Source organism: Puntigrus tetrazona, chromosome 21 (assembly GCF_018831695.1).
Source record: "Puntigrus tetrazona isolate hp1 chromosome 21, ASM1883169v1, whole genome shotgun sequence".
Taxonomy (NCBI): Eukaryota; Metazoa; Chordata; class Actinopteri; order Cypriniformes; family Cyprinidae; genus Puntigrus; species Puntigrus tetrazona.
In genome coordinates, this window is record NC_056719.1 from 16,651,759 (window position 1) to 16,667,354 (window position 15,596).

General features: G+C 36.1%; 1 protein-coding gene across 2 annotated transcripts in view; it reads left to right on the forward strand.

Annotated features, from left to right (window-relative positions):
• Positions 1–1,125: 1,125 nt before the first annotated feature.
• The window catches only part of pdlim4 (PDZ and LIM domain 4), a 43,797-nt gene continuing 29,326 nt past the window's right edge, over positions 1,126–15,596 (forward strand). Inside the window, exon 1 of one of the 2 annotated variants that reach the window (XM_043221881.1) lies at positions 1,126–1,348. In XM_043221881.1, coding sequence (XP_043077816.1) covers positions 1,277–1,348 — 72 coding nt within the window. In that variant the 5' untranslated portion in view covers positions 1,126–1,276. Of the gene's footprint in view, positions 1,349–10,164; positions 10,322–15,596 lie in introns of those variants that run through there. The other variant, XM_043221880.1, reaches the window with a different exon arrangement.

The window sequence follows — 15,596 nt, forward strand, 5'->3', positions numbered from 1 at the left end:
CAGTGGCGAAAATGTCTGGAGTTGCATCACAGGGAAGTCTGAAACATCTCGTGACTTCCCCTTCCTTCAGGATTGTCTCGGAAACTTCCCAAAAAAGAAAAAAAAAAATGTTAGGGGCTATTCCTGTATCCGCGACCACCGCGCCTTATGTTTGCTAAGTTTTGCATGTTCCCTTACGAAAATTAGCCATGGTTTTAACTCGAAGAAGAAAGAAAATCATGGGTCTTGTAGCCATGGTAACCACAAATTAACAATGGTTTTGTTACTTTAAATAATTACTTACAAAGAAGTATAATATACATATATATATATATATATATATATATATATATATATATATATATATATATATATATATATTAAAACACAATTTCAAGAATAAAGTCAAAATGCTGTGAGAATAAAGTCGAAATACTACAAGAGAAAAGTCTAAATATTATATGAATATAAAAAATATATAAAGATAAAATGCTGTGCGGATAAAATATAAATATTTTAAGTTGCAGTTATAAATAATTGGAGAGTATACTAAACATGCAAATGTCAATTCAGTAAAATAATAATTTCTAAATGTGTAAAAAAAAAAAGCCTAGCTCTGCAAAACTTCTGTGGTATCCAAACTTTCATTCCTCACGTGTATAGGTGTTATAAATTAATAAAACTTTCTAAAGGTTGAACTATATATATATATATATATATATATATATATATATATATATATGCTTGGTATTAATGAATAATTTCATAGTTTATTGAGTAACACTTTTGGCTTTTTTTAACCTTACGGCATCGAAGCAGAATTAATATAAGGTAATTATTTTACAACTTCTGTTACTGGAAAAACCCAAAGGTCCAGACCTCGGGGAGCTCAGTGGCGGATGTCACACGCACTTTTAAAAGTTGTTTGAACTTGGGCATCATGTGACTCCTTTACAAACAAAGGCGGATTTAATCCTTTCCGCTGAGATGCTTAGCCAGCAAAAAAGCACAAATATGGCTGAAAATTGCACAGGCAGCATGTGTCAATTGTGTTCTGCAATCTGGAGAACGTTTTGAGTCTTATGTCATCCGATACTGTCACCGAACAGCCCCGATGATGATCCTGGCATACATATAAATCAGAAATTAAACTGGCGTAGGACTCCTCTCTGCATAAACGCATGTTCTCCGTTGAAGGCAGGAGCTCACGTCTGCATCGAGGCCTGGTTAATTTCCACTTCCTGTATTCTGGCGCTGCTGTAGTTTGGCAGTTTCGACCGAAACTGCATCGGCCGAAATGGAAGAGGTAAAAAAACCGTGTCCGTTGCTGAGCGTTTTGTGGGAAGAGGTGGAGCATCCTCAAGACGAGGTGAGGTGTATAATACAGCAACACAGCGATCCTCTGACTGCACAGGAACAAAACAGAAATAATAACATAATTATAATTAATAATATGAAATACTGTTTATATTGAGATACTGATTTTTAAGATATTATATTGTTACATTTTTTTTTAATATATGCTGTGTATGTGTTGTAAAAGTATGAAATATATATAAAAAAACTAGTTCCTCATATACCAAAATATATTTCAAAATATTTAATTCGCAAGAAAATACATTTTAAATCTTACAGTTGCCTACAGTTTGGCTAAATAGGGATGGGATTAATAATGATTTACGCTTATTTTATACAATTATTTAGATATTTTATTATTATTGATATTATTATATAAGCTTATTGTATAGCTACGTTTTGCTCATGCATGTTCTGTTTTTTGTCAAATGTTACAAGGATGTACATATTCTTGAATTGAAATATATAGTGCAAAATAGTTTTTTTATTATATCGAAATAATAAAAAGTTATAAAAAATATGGTTATATGTGTATAATATAGTTGAAAAAATATGTTATAAAAGTTATATGTAGTTATTTTCATATATTTAATACCTTTTAATATATTTTCACAATGTTTTAAAAAAGGCAGAAAAAAAATATGCCAAAATATATTGATTTAAAAAAAAAAAGTATGCGAATACATGCATGGTGCCCTTAAAGGTTTAATTCATTCAAAAATGTAAATTGTGTTATTAATTACTAATTTCGATCCAAACCTGTAAGGCGTTTGTTCATTTTCAGAAAACAAATTTTTCATGAAAACGTGACATCAATTTCACGGAGCTACAAGAACAATTTTTGCACAAATCATGCACATTTATTTAATAAATTTACAAAAACCCTGATGTTGCATGCACTATTTTACTGATGTCTTCACTGCTTCCTTGCCGTCTATGGAGGGTCAGAAGCACTTTTACTCCTGTGCACGACATTTCAGTATTTTCATCAATGACAGATAATACGGTGCATCCATCGGTTTGTGTCCATTAAATGTTAAGTTTGATATAGCATAGCATAAATGATGCATAAGAACCATAACTGTACATGTTGTGATGTCTAGGTATGAAGCTGGAGCTAAAAGTTAAGTATTACAGTACAGCTTTGAACACAGAAAACAAGTGTGGGACAATAAATAAAATACATATAGTGATTGAGGGATATCCTGTTAGGCTGTATGGACACTTTCTGGTCATTTTGTTTAGTTCACATCAAGTCAAGTGGCTTTTTATTGTCATTTCAACTACATATAGCTGTGCAGCACATAGTGAAATGAGACAACGTTTCTCCAGGACCTGGTGCTACATGGAGTCACACTTACAACATAGATGTCCACTAGATGTCCCACTGAGCTCAGACAAGATCCGAGTCGACTACAATAACCGTTTCCTGATCCCACAGAAAACACCAAAAATGTATCAAATTCAAAACAAACGTTAAGTCTCGGATATGTTGAAGATAGGCTACGTTTCATGTTTTCTGACTAAGGCAGTTTTTTTGCTTGTTTGTTTATTTTTGCTATTCATTTATAGTTTATAATATATATACGTTTAGTTACGTTAATAGGAGCTTACATTTAAGGATATTGCATTATTCAGTAGCAAGCTTTTGCTCCTAACGTCACACAAAATATGGATTTATTATATAATGGCTACATTATTTATATGCATTATTGTCCTGAATAAGCTATTTCACATAACAGATGTTTCATTGCACTGTCCCAAAGATTAGCATGCCCTTGAATCTTCTGCTGTTACTTAGATGATCTGTTTTCATGTTTTGAGATGGCTGTTTATGAGTCCCTTGTTTGTCCTGAGAGGTTTCCAACAATAACCGTATGAGTTTGATATCCATCGTTTCACATTAAAGATGATTTAGTGACTCGCAGTCTCACAAAAGGTGAGAACATTTACAGATGGGGTGAAAAGTTTGACCTTTTTTTTAAGGTTTCAACATCTTTTATCTCTTATAGTTGTGTTACATACCTTGATAATACTCCAAATAATTCTAAAGTACTTAGAACAACTTAAATCACTAAATCTAATGAATTAAGTTACTAATTATTTTCTAAAGCGTGTATTTTCCGTACATACACTTTTATGGTTTCTATAAAAGTTCCATATGCACAGTCTCTTCTTGCAAAAAATGGTCCCATAAAGCTCTTTTAACATCTGAATCGCCTTTCCGTTTCACAAAAGCTTCTTTGTGGTTCTCCAGATTATAAAAGAGTATCTGGGACTGCTGTGAGGAACCTTTTAAGCACCTTTACTTTTAAGAGTCTAGGTATAAATGCTTATGATTTGTCATCGTTGTTTCATCTTGATGTTTTTATTGTATATTTTTTGAACGTGAGAAGACGGAATCAGATACCAGTTTTCACGAGTGAAGTTTTCGAACATCCAGAGATGACACACGTCGGCGTTGCATAACGAACTGTGTATTTTAAATGATTTTCAAAATGTTGCATTTTGGGCTTTTACAATAAAGGCCGGTAGAATATGTGGGGGGTTTGGGGTTTGTGAGAGCCACACGCTGCGGTGAACTTCTGGACAATCACCATCTTGTCTGTGCGTTCATTTGTCCAGAGTAAAGTTTTTCCAGATGTACAACTGCTTCCAGACGATTGCAATGCTCTGGGGTTTATGGCTTGTTAGTCGTGCACAAGCGAGGGGTCGCGAGGTCACGGACTGTTGAACAGACAAAACCAAAACCGCTGATAAAGAACTCAGAGGACTGTTTCTTTGTTTCCTTCAGTCTGGCCACGAACACACTGATCTCAAAGTGCAAGATTTCTAGACGTACTAGATGCGTTATTTGGATCCTAATTTATTTAATAGAGCACTTTTATCTATTTGAATCCCTTTTTATTAGTCTAACAATTCACATATATATATATATATATATATATATATATATATATATATATATATATATATATATATATATATATATGAATATGACATTATTTACAGAGCCTGCATCGTTTCCGTGATCGTGATGAAATAGTTCGCCCAAAAAAAGAAAGTTCTGTCGTCGTTTGGCCACCTGTACGGTTGCGTTTCTTCTGTTGAACGCAAATAAAAGATATTGAAGAATTGCTAGTAGCCATTGACTTTCATAGTACAAAAATAATGGCTACCTTCATCTTTCTTCAGAATGTCTTCTTTTCTGTTGACGGTAGACATTGACTTCAAGTATTTTTGGTAACACTTTATTTTAGGGTGTCTTATTATCATGCGTATTACAAAAAATATATTATTAGCAATAATCAATTGCGTATTACTGCATTGCTAATCCTACCCAATACCTAAACTTAACTACCTACTAACTACTAATAAGCAGCAAATTAGGGATTATCGAGGGAGAAGTTGTAGTTAATAGTGAATAATTCTAGTGTCACCCTAATATCTTATTTGTGCTCAGCAGGAGAAAGAAACTGACAAGTTTGGAATGACTTGGTAGTTAGTAAATGATAACACAATTTTCATTTTTGGTTGAACTATGCCTTTAAATCGATAACTCCCATTAATGCCAATTGTAGAACTGCCGTAGCATTGGATGCGTCCTAAACATCAAGATACGTTGATCAATGCGGTTGTTCATCACAGTTTTTGGCTGTCGAGAAGAGCATGCTATCTAGGCTGAGACGAAAAGCCGAGTTTAACACGTGACTTGTGACCTGAACCGTGTAAAAAAAATGCTTCCTGCATGTGTTGAAGTCATCAGGAGTCAGCGTGCAGACGTCGAAGTTCTTCAAAGGGCAGCTAGAATGAAACGCAGAGCAGAGCCCTCATCCTCTGTGCATTTATTCTTACACAAAGTTGGTCATTTAAGCCCAAACTCTATGCGCCGTATATGTCTGTACAGATCTATACAGTCCTAGCATGCTATAAACAATAAACGTCACTATTCCTGTCTAGCACGGAACTGTTTCAAACACGTAAGTAGAGCAGAACATCTAATCCTCTTTGCGTGGAACAGCGCAAACATTTATTTCGTTTTTTGGCGAGCAGTGAAAAGACCGCCTGTTTAGTCCAAATATGAAGTATAAAAGTTCAGTATTCTCAGATGTAAAACTCGAATTATTATAATATTATTATAATATAGCATGATGAAAAGCGACTGGAGACACAGGCATCACCTGAAAGACATTATGAAGGAAAGAATTCAGGTCATTCTTACGCTACGATTTTTATTTTTTTTTACTAGGAATCGCTGATTAAGTTCAATGGAATAAAAAAATGCAGATGTTTGACCATTTGGCATTCGATTTTTTCCTTTGCTACAAAAAACTGTTTTTATTTTATTTACATTTAGGATGTGCTCATTGTTGTTTTCAAAAACCAAAAATTTATACTACTATATTTGGAAACGATATCCAAAAGTAAAAACCTGAAAGCGAGAACTTAAAAACATGTTTTGTAATTACGTATAAGTCTATTTCCATATATATATATATATATATATATATATATATATATATATATAGACATACTTCCTACATATCTGGTTATATGTATCGTTGTATGCAAAATAACAATAATAATAATAATAAATGTTGGCTCGGGGCAGCAAGCCATAAGAGTATTAGTAAAAATAAAATTTAATAAAAATTAACCATTTCAATTTTGACTATATGGCCCTTTAGTGCTGTTTTCATGTTGCCAGATTGATTTCAGCATTAAGCCAGGTATGGTTTGCAACTTAAACAGGAAAAATCTCTGGCACCCACATGAAAGCCAATGACATGTTCTTTAGGTGTGGGCTTAGTTTAGATTTCCCTCTGCGATATTCCTGGTCAGCGCGGGACTGAGGGCATTCACATGGTACAACCTTAACTTAAATCAAGACATGATGTTTGCGTTTCTCACAACTCTTAAAGTAGCACTGGGGTTTGTTCTAACGAGATGCTTCGAGCTTATCCTGGCCAAACAAACCAAAGAATAGGCCAATGAAAACAACATACGTGCCAGAAAACAAACAAACCCCCTGATCTGGGCCACACAATGGCCTTGGTAAGGAAGATGGAGTACAGCAGTACACAAATCTAAGGGTTCTTTTCTTGTACATTTTATGACCTTCGTCTGTTGACTTATTGAGATGTTGCAATAGCGCCACAAAACTAACCTCAAGAGGGTGATGGGGATGGAGTTTATGTGTCCTGCTTATTATACGCTACTTGTAACGGTCATGAAACATTCAACTGATACTGTATAATTTTATATCAGTGTTACGGCTAAGACGATTACGCTTCAGCATGTTCTGCACGACCATAAGCTACAGTATCTAACAACTCACTAATTATTAATGAGCAGCAAATTAGCAGGCGTAGTTAGGCTAATGGTTCAACCTGGTCTCTTAAAAATATGCATTGTTTTATGTCCCCTACTGTACGTTTCGTCGCAGTTTCAAAGAGAAAGCGCTTAAACACAGGTTCAATACGTCAACCCTGGCACATTTTTATTACATTCACATTGACACTGAAATATCTGGGGAATGTAGCTAAAAGGTTAATATAAAAAAATGTATGATGAAAGCATGAAAAAGTGCATTATTTATTATTATTATTATGAATTTTGTGGTGTGTGTTCACATGTGTGTTAATTTAAAAGAATTGCTAGTGATTTTGCTGTACCACAGCAGATAAGAACAGGACGATGCAGAAATTCACTGTATGCATTAACAAGCTTGTTAGGCCTTGTGTTGACTCGACTTTGCCCTCGGCTAGAACACTTATAAGCTCTCCATTGTGAAGCCGAATGTCTGAGTAAAGTCACATCCATTGAACAGGGAGTGGAATAGTAACGGGCATGACGTCATTTGCGTGGCAATGATTAATACAGTGATGTTTAGGTAAGAAGCTGCAAACCTTCTCCGTATTTGTTATGTTTTGAAGTGTATCAGATGGTGACCTTTTTTAAAGCGCGGTCATAAAATGCTATCTCGAAGGCGAGGGTACACAAGCGTACTCTCTCCGGTAGCTGAAAACCAGATCGAACTGGCCAAAACATGACTCCTGCAGAAATCTGCAGAAGCGTCTCGAGCAGATTCAGACCTTGTTCTGTCAGGCGTCCTGACGAAGGAGTCACGGTTCGTAAGCATTTATGACCATTCTGGATAATCTTAAACCTTTGATCCGATACCCTCTTTTCCCGTGCCAGGTTCTTCTCTTTTCCATATGTTCGTATGCGTTCGTCTATCATTCAGAGGAAATTTACATGTCATCTTGCAGACCATCAGCTCCACGAGATTTCTTTTTTCACACCTGTATTTTTTTTTCGTAAGCCAATTAAATGCAGTTAAATTAATGCAAAAATCAGTGGACAGTTCAGCAGTTCATTCCGGATTATTATTTAAGGTTATTGCATTTTAAATGTGCTAGATTGCATCCTTACCATTGTGTAAATAGAAATACATTTATATCAGTGAAATATATTTTAATTTACTGTATGTGCTTGGCATTACGCTTCACGGATGTAATTATGAAATAATTATAAATGTACTTTTCTTTTTTGTTTGATGGGGATCTATGGTTTTATGAAGATCCTTAACAGAACATAAACTTTCCATTTCACAGAAAAGTCCTAAATTGTGTTTTTCAGATTAAGGAAAACCTTTTTTTAATAAGTGTGAGTCAAAAAGTTACCTTGCTTGAATTAAGTATGAATTTAAAAAATCTAAACAAGCAATTGATTGTCCAAAAACATTCAGTTCAGCACACTTCCCACTCGCTATATCATTAACTATGACTTTTTCCACGTTAAACTCCTAATTTGCTGCTAATTAATAGTTAAGGTGGTTGTTAAGTTTACTTAGGGTAGGATTAAGGGGTCTTAAATATGATCAGGCAGAATGAGGCATTAATATGAGTATTATGCTAACGCTAGCCGATATGCTAATAATATGCTTGCTGATAAACAACCATTTAACAGTGAGGATGCCTCACGCTACTATTTGTTTTAATAGCATGCTACAAGGGAACAAGGAGCAAGGGATCCTATGCCAAAAATCACTTTAACGAAGGTTAGTGTGAGTCAGATTTAGTCTGAATTTGAAGAAAGTTTCGCATGCGGTGGAAATGAGGTAGAGTCAACCAACGAAAAAAAAGCCCAAGGCTGTTTGTCATAGAGCATTATTCACTTGCTCTGCATATGTGACACGCATCAACTGCTTTTTAAACACTATTAAGTATTAAACAGTTCCATCTGCCAAACACATGTTTGTTATTCACGAGAAGTTAAAGCGCTGTACTTCGATTTTGAAGACTAGATGCATATTATATCATTTTTGCATGTAGAACCTTTGAATAACCTCTACACGTGTGATAAAGCACATATAGTCCTACTGTACTCAGAAGTTGGACATGATTGCGCGTCACGTCATCTACAAATACATCTGCTACTAATATTTCATATAGCATTATGCTAACAACACGAATAATACAATCTAATTTTCTCCAATATGTTCATTGCCTTCAGGAATTGGTTAGGAAATTACCATTCCAAATCTCGTGCTGTAAAGCAAATTATTCACGTTGACCTTCTGCCAGTTGGATAGATGTTTGGAAAAACGACGCGCTGAAGAGCTGAGGTCAAGGAAAACGGATATGAACAATGCTTTATGTTTTGACATAAAAAAATTGAGAGCTGCTTTACCAAACTTTAGACTTTTAAGCTTGGGTTGCTCATGATGGTTAAATGCGCCGCGATTCATTCGCATGAAAGCTGCTAAAGCATCAGAGAAACAAGTGCGCAGCCATCTTTAGAAACTTTTCTCTTTGAACGGCCTTTTTTTTCGTGTAGCTCTATTGTATAGCTGTTTAAGGGCAGTGAAGTAGATTTACTTTGGCCTACTGAGTGGCCTATAGAGTTATCGTGTTGAGCATTGTAATGTTCGAAGCAGATGTCATAACAATGTCATTCATGAATTCGGACGAGCTTACCTTCGGGCCCTGAAAACACAAACGGAAGGCAACGAGCGCGGCGCTGAAAGGGGGCGGGGCTACACTTAATAATTCACACGTTTGTTGTTTGTTAACGTGAAGATCATTTAAACATCTAAAAAGAAAAAGAGAAAAAATGCTAATTTTTAAATTGATATTTTTCCATTATAGATAAGAATCTTTTGTGGAACCTTAAAAAAACTGATAAAAAAAAAAGTTCAGCAATTCAGCAGCTTTATTGTGAGATACACAAGCCCAGATGGGTTTTTCTCGCTCTATGAAGTTTTTCATATGCACTGAATGATCTGCGTGGTCTGTTTATTGTAAAAGCTTCAAGGTGTGTATCGAACTTGGTCCTCCAATCTGTCTTAAGCCAAGTTTGTTCGTTTTAGAGTGTCCCATTTATGATAAAACCACTATCTTGCGACAAATGTGTTTATAAATTCACAAAGTTGTGAAATCATCATTTCGATTTTGTTAAATCCTAATTCCGACTTTTTTTAAAGTCTAGAAAAATAGGCTAAGTAAGTCACAATTTTGCGTTTTTATCTAATAATTTTGACTTTATAATAATTTTGACTGTTTTTTTTTTGTTTGGCAATAAGTTCTCATCTCATAATTATAACTTTTAAAGCCATCATTTCTCCCGTAGTGTTTCATTTTTGCCGTTTGCACGCTTACCTGCGCGTGTTTCTTGGTTCCTCGCACGCCGAGCGAGCCGTTACTTTATAAAGATTTTAAACCGGCGCTCCGCCGCAGTGGGCGGGTCTTGGAGTTGTGTGTGGTTGTCATAGCGACGGGGGCCGTCCCTCCCCCGAAGCTTTGCTCCGAGTTGCTCCTCCTCGCTCGCCGGCGCTGGTTTTATTTAAAGAGTGAATGAAGCGAGAGCAGTTTTTCTGTCCGAATCAAAAATGTCTCACACTGTGACTCTCACCGGTCCCTCGCCGTGGGGTTTTCGTCTGGTGGGTGGACGGGACTTCAGCACGCCGCTCACCATTTCAAGAGTACGTCTTTTCTTATTCTTCTCTGTTAATGATGAACTTTTTTTTTCACAATGCAGCGGAGACGGGGGCCTCTTTACACCCGGCGTGCGATTTCACTGTAAAGATGTAAATAGATCAAGTATTCTTGCTTTGCATGTTACAGTAGAGAGATATGTACAGCCTTTGCTTTTGCGTCCCACTCTGTAACGAAAATATTTTAATTCCACGTGATTTTAATGTTCAGAGCGCTTTGTCAAGCAAGCATATCGTTCAGAAGTTGTAATGGAGGTCTTCAATGAAATATCACCATCATCTTCAAAAATATCCGACTTCCAGCTGTAAAATTAATCGGTAATTTGAATCTGAAGGACAAATGTTTGAGTTCAGATTAGGACGATTTGGGACTAGCCAAGAGATTTAGGAGAAAAATGCAAAAAGCAGGAGACTTAAAGGGAAAGTTCACCCAAAAATGAAAGCGATGACAGCATCACTGACTCACTAAAACTGACTCTCTGAGTTTCTTTCTTCTGCTGAGTGGCATCCATTGACTCCCATCCACTTTTTAGTTACTTTCTTCAAGATGTATTCTTTTGAGTAGAAAACGGTCGCTTCGTGAAAAGGTCTATGAGAAACATTTAAGTCATTTCTTTGGCCACGGACTTCGACGCTTCTCAAATGAATGAAAAGCTGAATCATGCTCGACAAACCCTATCATTTACTGCACATTTGCGGTCAGTAAACGCTTGTGCCAGAAGAAATCTTATTCAGCTGCCTTCCACTTACATTGCTTTAGAAAAGCGGCAGCTGGTTTTCGCCAATTAATATTTACAGCCGGCCGGGGCTTTATCTGTGGTATGGTCGTGGATGTTTAGTCTACTCCGTCCGTCCATCCATCAGTCCGGTGGATGAACGGATGGAGCCAATGCAGGTACTGTTTTCTAGCTGTTTATTAGAGCTGTTTAAAAAAAAACGTATATAAATGAAATAACCCCTTGAGGAAGAACCTTACGTTGAACGCTTTTGAAGCTGTGCAGGCCAAAGAAACATCTGCGACTTGTAAAGATAGCAGCTCGATCGTACTGAAAGCTGGTGAAAGGCTCATCAGCACCACAGGCTCGAGCAGAAAAACGGTAAACCAGAGGCTCGGTTTGGATATTTTGCGTTCACGTCCCATGAAGGTTTCCATCTGGCAAAGGGGATAGATTTCCCAGTAAATGCTGAGATTAATAGGTCAGCCACAGGTTTGTTAGGGAAAGTGTCTGTTAGGGTTACAGATGTTAAGTTGTCCGTTGGCAAAACAGCCATTTTTCCAGAATCAGAGTGGAACACCTCCAAATGGAAAAGGGGTTACAGTTTAAACACAACCCAAGATGCAATTTTAGTAAAATGAGCGGCCGATTTGGATGGAGGATGCATTGTTAATGCTTTCAGAAATAAAGGTACAAAAGCCGTCACTTACGTATTTGAACCTATTAGCTTCGGATACGTGCACTTTAAGCACTAAAGTGGACCCTTTAGGTACAAACATGTGCTCATTTTCTCTCAGTGACAGCTTTTGCACCTTCATTTCCGGGAGTGCGTGGAGACGTTGTGCAGTTACAATAGAGTCTCCGCAACCTTGTCGTAAAATGCTTTCGCTCCCGAGCTAATGAGTTGAACATTTGGTGTTTTCCCGGTGAACGCGAGCGAGGCCGGTGATGTAAAAGCGGGCTGAATCGCTTCCAAGCGCCATACATAACTAATTGTCAGCACTTGTCCAGACGTGGCCATCCATTCGCGGGAATTGTCACGCAGAAGGCGGAAAGCCTCACTGCTAAATGGCTGAATCTCATTTTCAAAGATAAGCTTTAAATTTGTCCGAACGGGTCAAGCACGCACCGTCTTATAAACATATTTACTCTGTTAATCTTCAGTGTCTGGCTGGCTCTCTTGGGGATTTCACAAAGCTAATTTATTGCATCCAGGGCCTTCCTCTTGTTATTGCTCTGTAAGGGCATGCAGTAATGCTGGCAACGCCGCAGCTCATTGTCCACAGCCGTTCAGCTCTGCATTCACAGCACAGCCGCATTCCAGGAGGCCATGTGACATTATTCAGAATGAGATTAAGTAGCAAACAGGAGATTTTCAAGTAGAAGTTGGCAATTGTTCAGCCTCGGGGGCGTTTTGCCAAGCAACTCTGTTTAAGTTGAGTGCGTGGTCGAATGGTTGCATTCTGGTTGCAGCTGAAATTCTGACAGGGTCGTGGACCAGCGGGAAAAAAAAACTATGCTCAAATGCCAAGGATCGGCTAATCAAACAATGCTTGCACCCAAAAAATACTCGAATGCATCTGACGCCAGGTAGAAGCCAGGCACTGACGTGCCCCTATCCTTGAAAGGCAATACAAAATAACAAACTTTCAGGAAAATATGTTCCAGTTTACAATAAACACGGGTTCAGTTGCAGCAAACACAAACATGGTTTGTGCTGAGTACAATGAAAGCATGGTTCACTGCTGCGTAGTAAGCATGTTCGGTCATTTGTTGGGAATAAAGATCTGGAGACTGAAGCTAAACTGGTTTAGAACTAGAGGTTGGAACTTTTGTGTCATAAGAAGTAATAATGTAATAATTCGCAAACTTAAAGCGAGGTTGAGGTAAATGGCGTATGACGGTGTGTACATTGTTTATGAGTCTTTATATCCTACTTTCAGCGAGTCTTCGAAGTATGCATGGATTTTCATACTCCCATTATAATCATCAAACATTTTAAGGCATAGAAAGCATATTTTTAGTTAGACAACTAACCTCATTACTCCTCATAATTCTCTCTACATTTTCAGCTTCTGATAATGTAGGCCCATGTCCAACGTTCTTCTGTCTGAGGCTTAGCTTTTTCGGCCAAAACAAACTTGACTTTTCTTAGATCAGTGTGAAAAATTTATCTCAGCACTCTCAGAAAAAAGGTATGAAAGTTGTAACTCTTACTCTTACAACAGATGCACTGTATTATTTACATTGAAGGTACCGTATAAATCCTTTAGGTTAAGTTTTGTACCTTTTGACAGCTTTTGTACCTTTTTACCGAGAGACCTCAAACTCTCCAGTGAGTTCACATCACATAATTTGTCCTTTGTAGCCAGTCATTTTCCAAGATGTTTTCGAGATAAAAGAACGTATGTGTTTTAGTATGACTCAGGACAGTCACACACATGGCAGCGAAGCTTGTAAAATGGGATGAATTAGCCTTATTACTAGGTCAGGAGCTTCTGTTTGCTAAATATTTGGGGTTGTACATATGCGCTTGGCATATTATAGACAGATGCTGATATAGTTAATGGCTTTAGGTAGGCTAAATCCCGCTGCAATAACAACAGCCCTCTGTACTTAGGAGCAATTTCAGGCAATTTCCTTGCTTAACATCAAAAGTGGTCTTTTGTGCGGCATTTCGAGGTCTCTAGATACTTCAGCTTCATTGTACCTATCTACAGTGTGTTGTGAATCTTTAACAATAGTGACTGCATTTCTGTATCAAAGGATTTTAGAATATTATTCATTATTGTTACTAGGGCTGTTAAATATTTGTTTTATTGTTTAAATTAATAAAACTTTAACAATTTAATAGTGCGTTCAGATGATTAATCACTACTAATTACATGCAAAAAAAATAAATAATAATAAAAAAAAAAAAAATATATATATATATATATATATATATATATATATATATATATATATATATACATATATATATATATATATATTTATACAAATATATATTTAAGAAATAAATCAATTTAATTAATTATTAATAAATTACATATTTATATATAATATAATATTATGTGAATATAATATACATGCAAATATTTTCTAAATATATATTTTGTATATTTATGTATGCATAATAAATAATACTGAGTACACATACATATATTAGGTAAACAAAAGCTTTTATTATGGATGCAATTAATTGCAATTAATCATTTGACAGCACTACAATTTTAATCTTTTAAAATGTAATGAAAAAATGTGCAAACAAAAAGAAAGTTTACAGCAAATTATAAAATTATTATTCAAAACATTTATTTTTACTTTCAGTTTTCAGCGTGCTAGTTTTTCTCAGATAAACATGTAGCCTTTTAGTGACAAGCACTGACTGTTGCATTCATTTCTGCTGTTAGATTAATCCATGTAGTTATCAATATAAACTTTATTGAAACTCAGTATGATATAACTTATATCACCTTGCTCTAACTACAACAGCTTACACAAGCAATTAACCGTTTACTTTACATTACAATGTTTTCCGATAGCTGATGTCTACAGCCATCCATTTTTCAAAACAACTTTTTTATTGCGAAACGCTTTCAGTAGAGTATAAATGTATAATATCGTCTCATATAACATTTTCTTGCTAACTAACATTTGCACGTTTATGTTAAATGTTATTATGATAAAATGGCTATTTGCATCAATCACTAATATTAAGTGTTTTTTTAAGTGCTGTAAAATCGCGAACCCCGTGAACTGAACAGATAACTGATTTTAGTTTGCGAGATCTCAAAGTATCAAGCACTGGCAGGATTTGTAATAAGGCTGAGTTAGACGATATAATTACTGAAAATTGTTGTCATGTGTAGAGAACACGAGCAGCTGAAGTCTAACACATAAACGCTTTTTTGAAGGAATTCAGCCATCGTTTACCATAATTGATGAAATACTTTTTAAAAAGAATATTACGGTTCTTGCTTCTCGTGAAAACTGCTTGCAATTAATACCATGTCTCCATAAAATCAAACGAAAAACACCTTATCATTTGTTTTTTGATACCAAAAGTCTTTGGCTTTATGATTTTCCTTTTTATGATGGATTTATTTCCTTTTCTATTGTCAGAAAAGGGAAAAAACTTACCTACACTTAAAATTCCAGCTGAAATGACCATTAGTGGCAACAAAACATCAACTTTTAATCTTATTATTACTTTTAATGTACAATATAGTGCAGGGTTTCTCTTTAAGCAGATCCCCTTATAAGTGAAAGTTTGATATATCTGGATATTAATTGAAAGATTATTCTTGCGACTCATGTCAAGTCAAAAAAAGCAAGCTGGGGCTACAGTAAGCATAAACGTGGACGGGTCTCGTTGCATGCTCATTACATTTCACATTAGTCAAGTGAGTAACTGATCATCTGGTCTAGTTGCCGGCTTTGTCTCACTCGTGGTTTTAAGTCAGCCAGTAATAGTAGCTTGCAGGCCTCTGCGGCGTGCGTCTTGGGTGTGGTGCTTCTTTAACCTTCCTTTTGTTTGTCTTTTG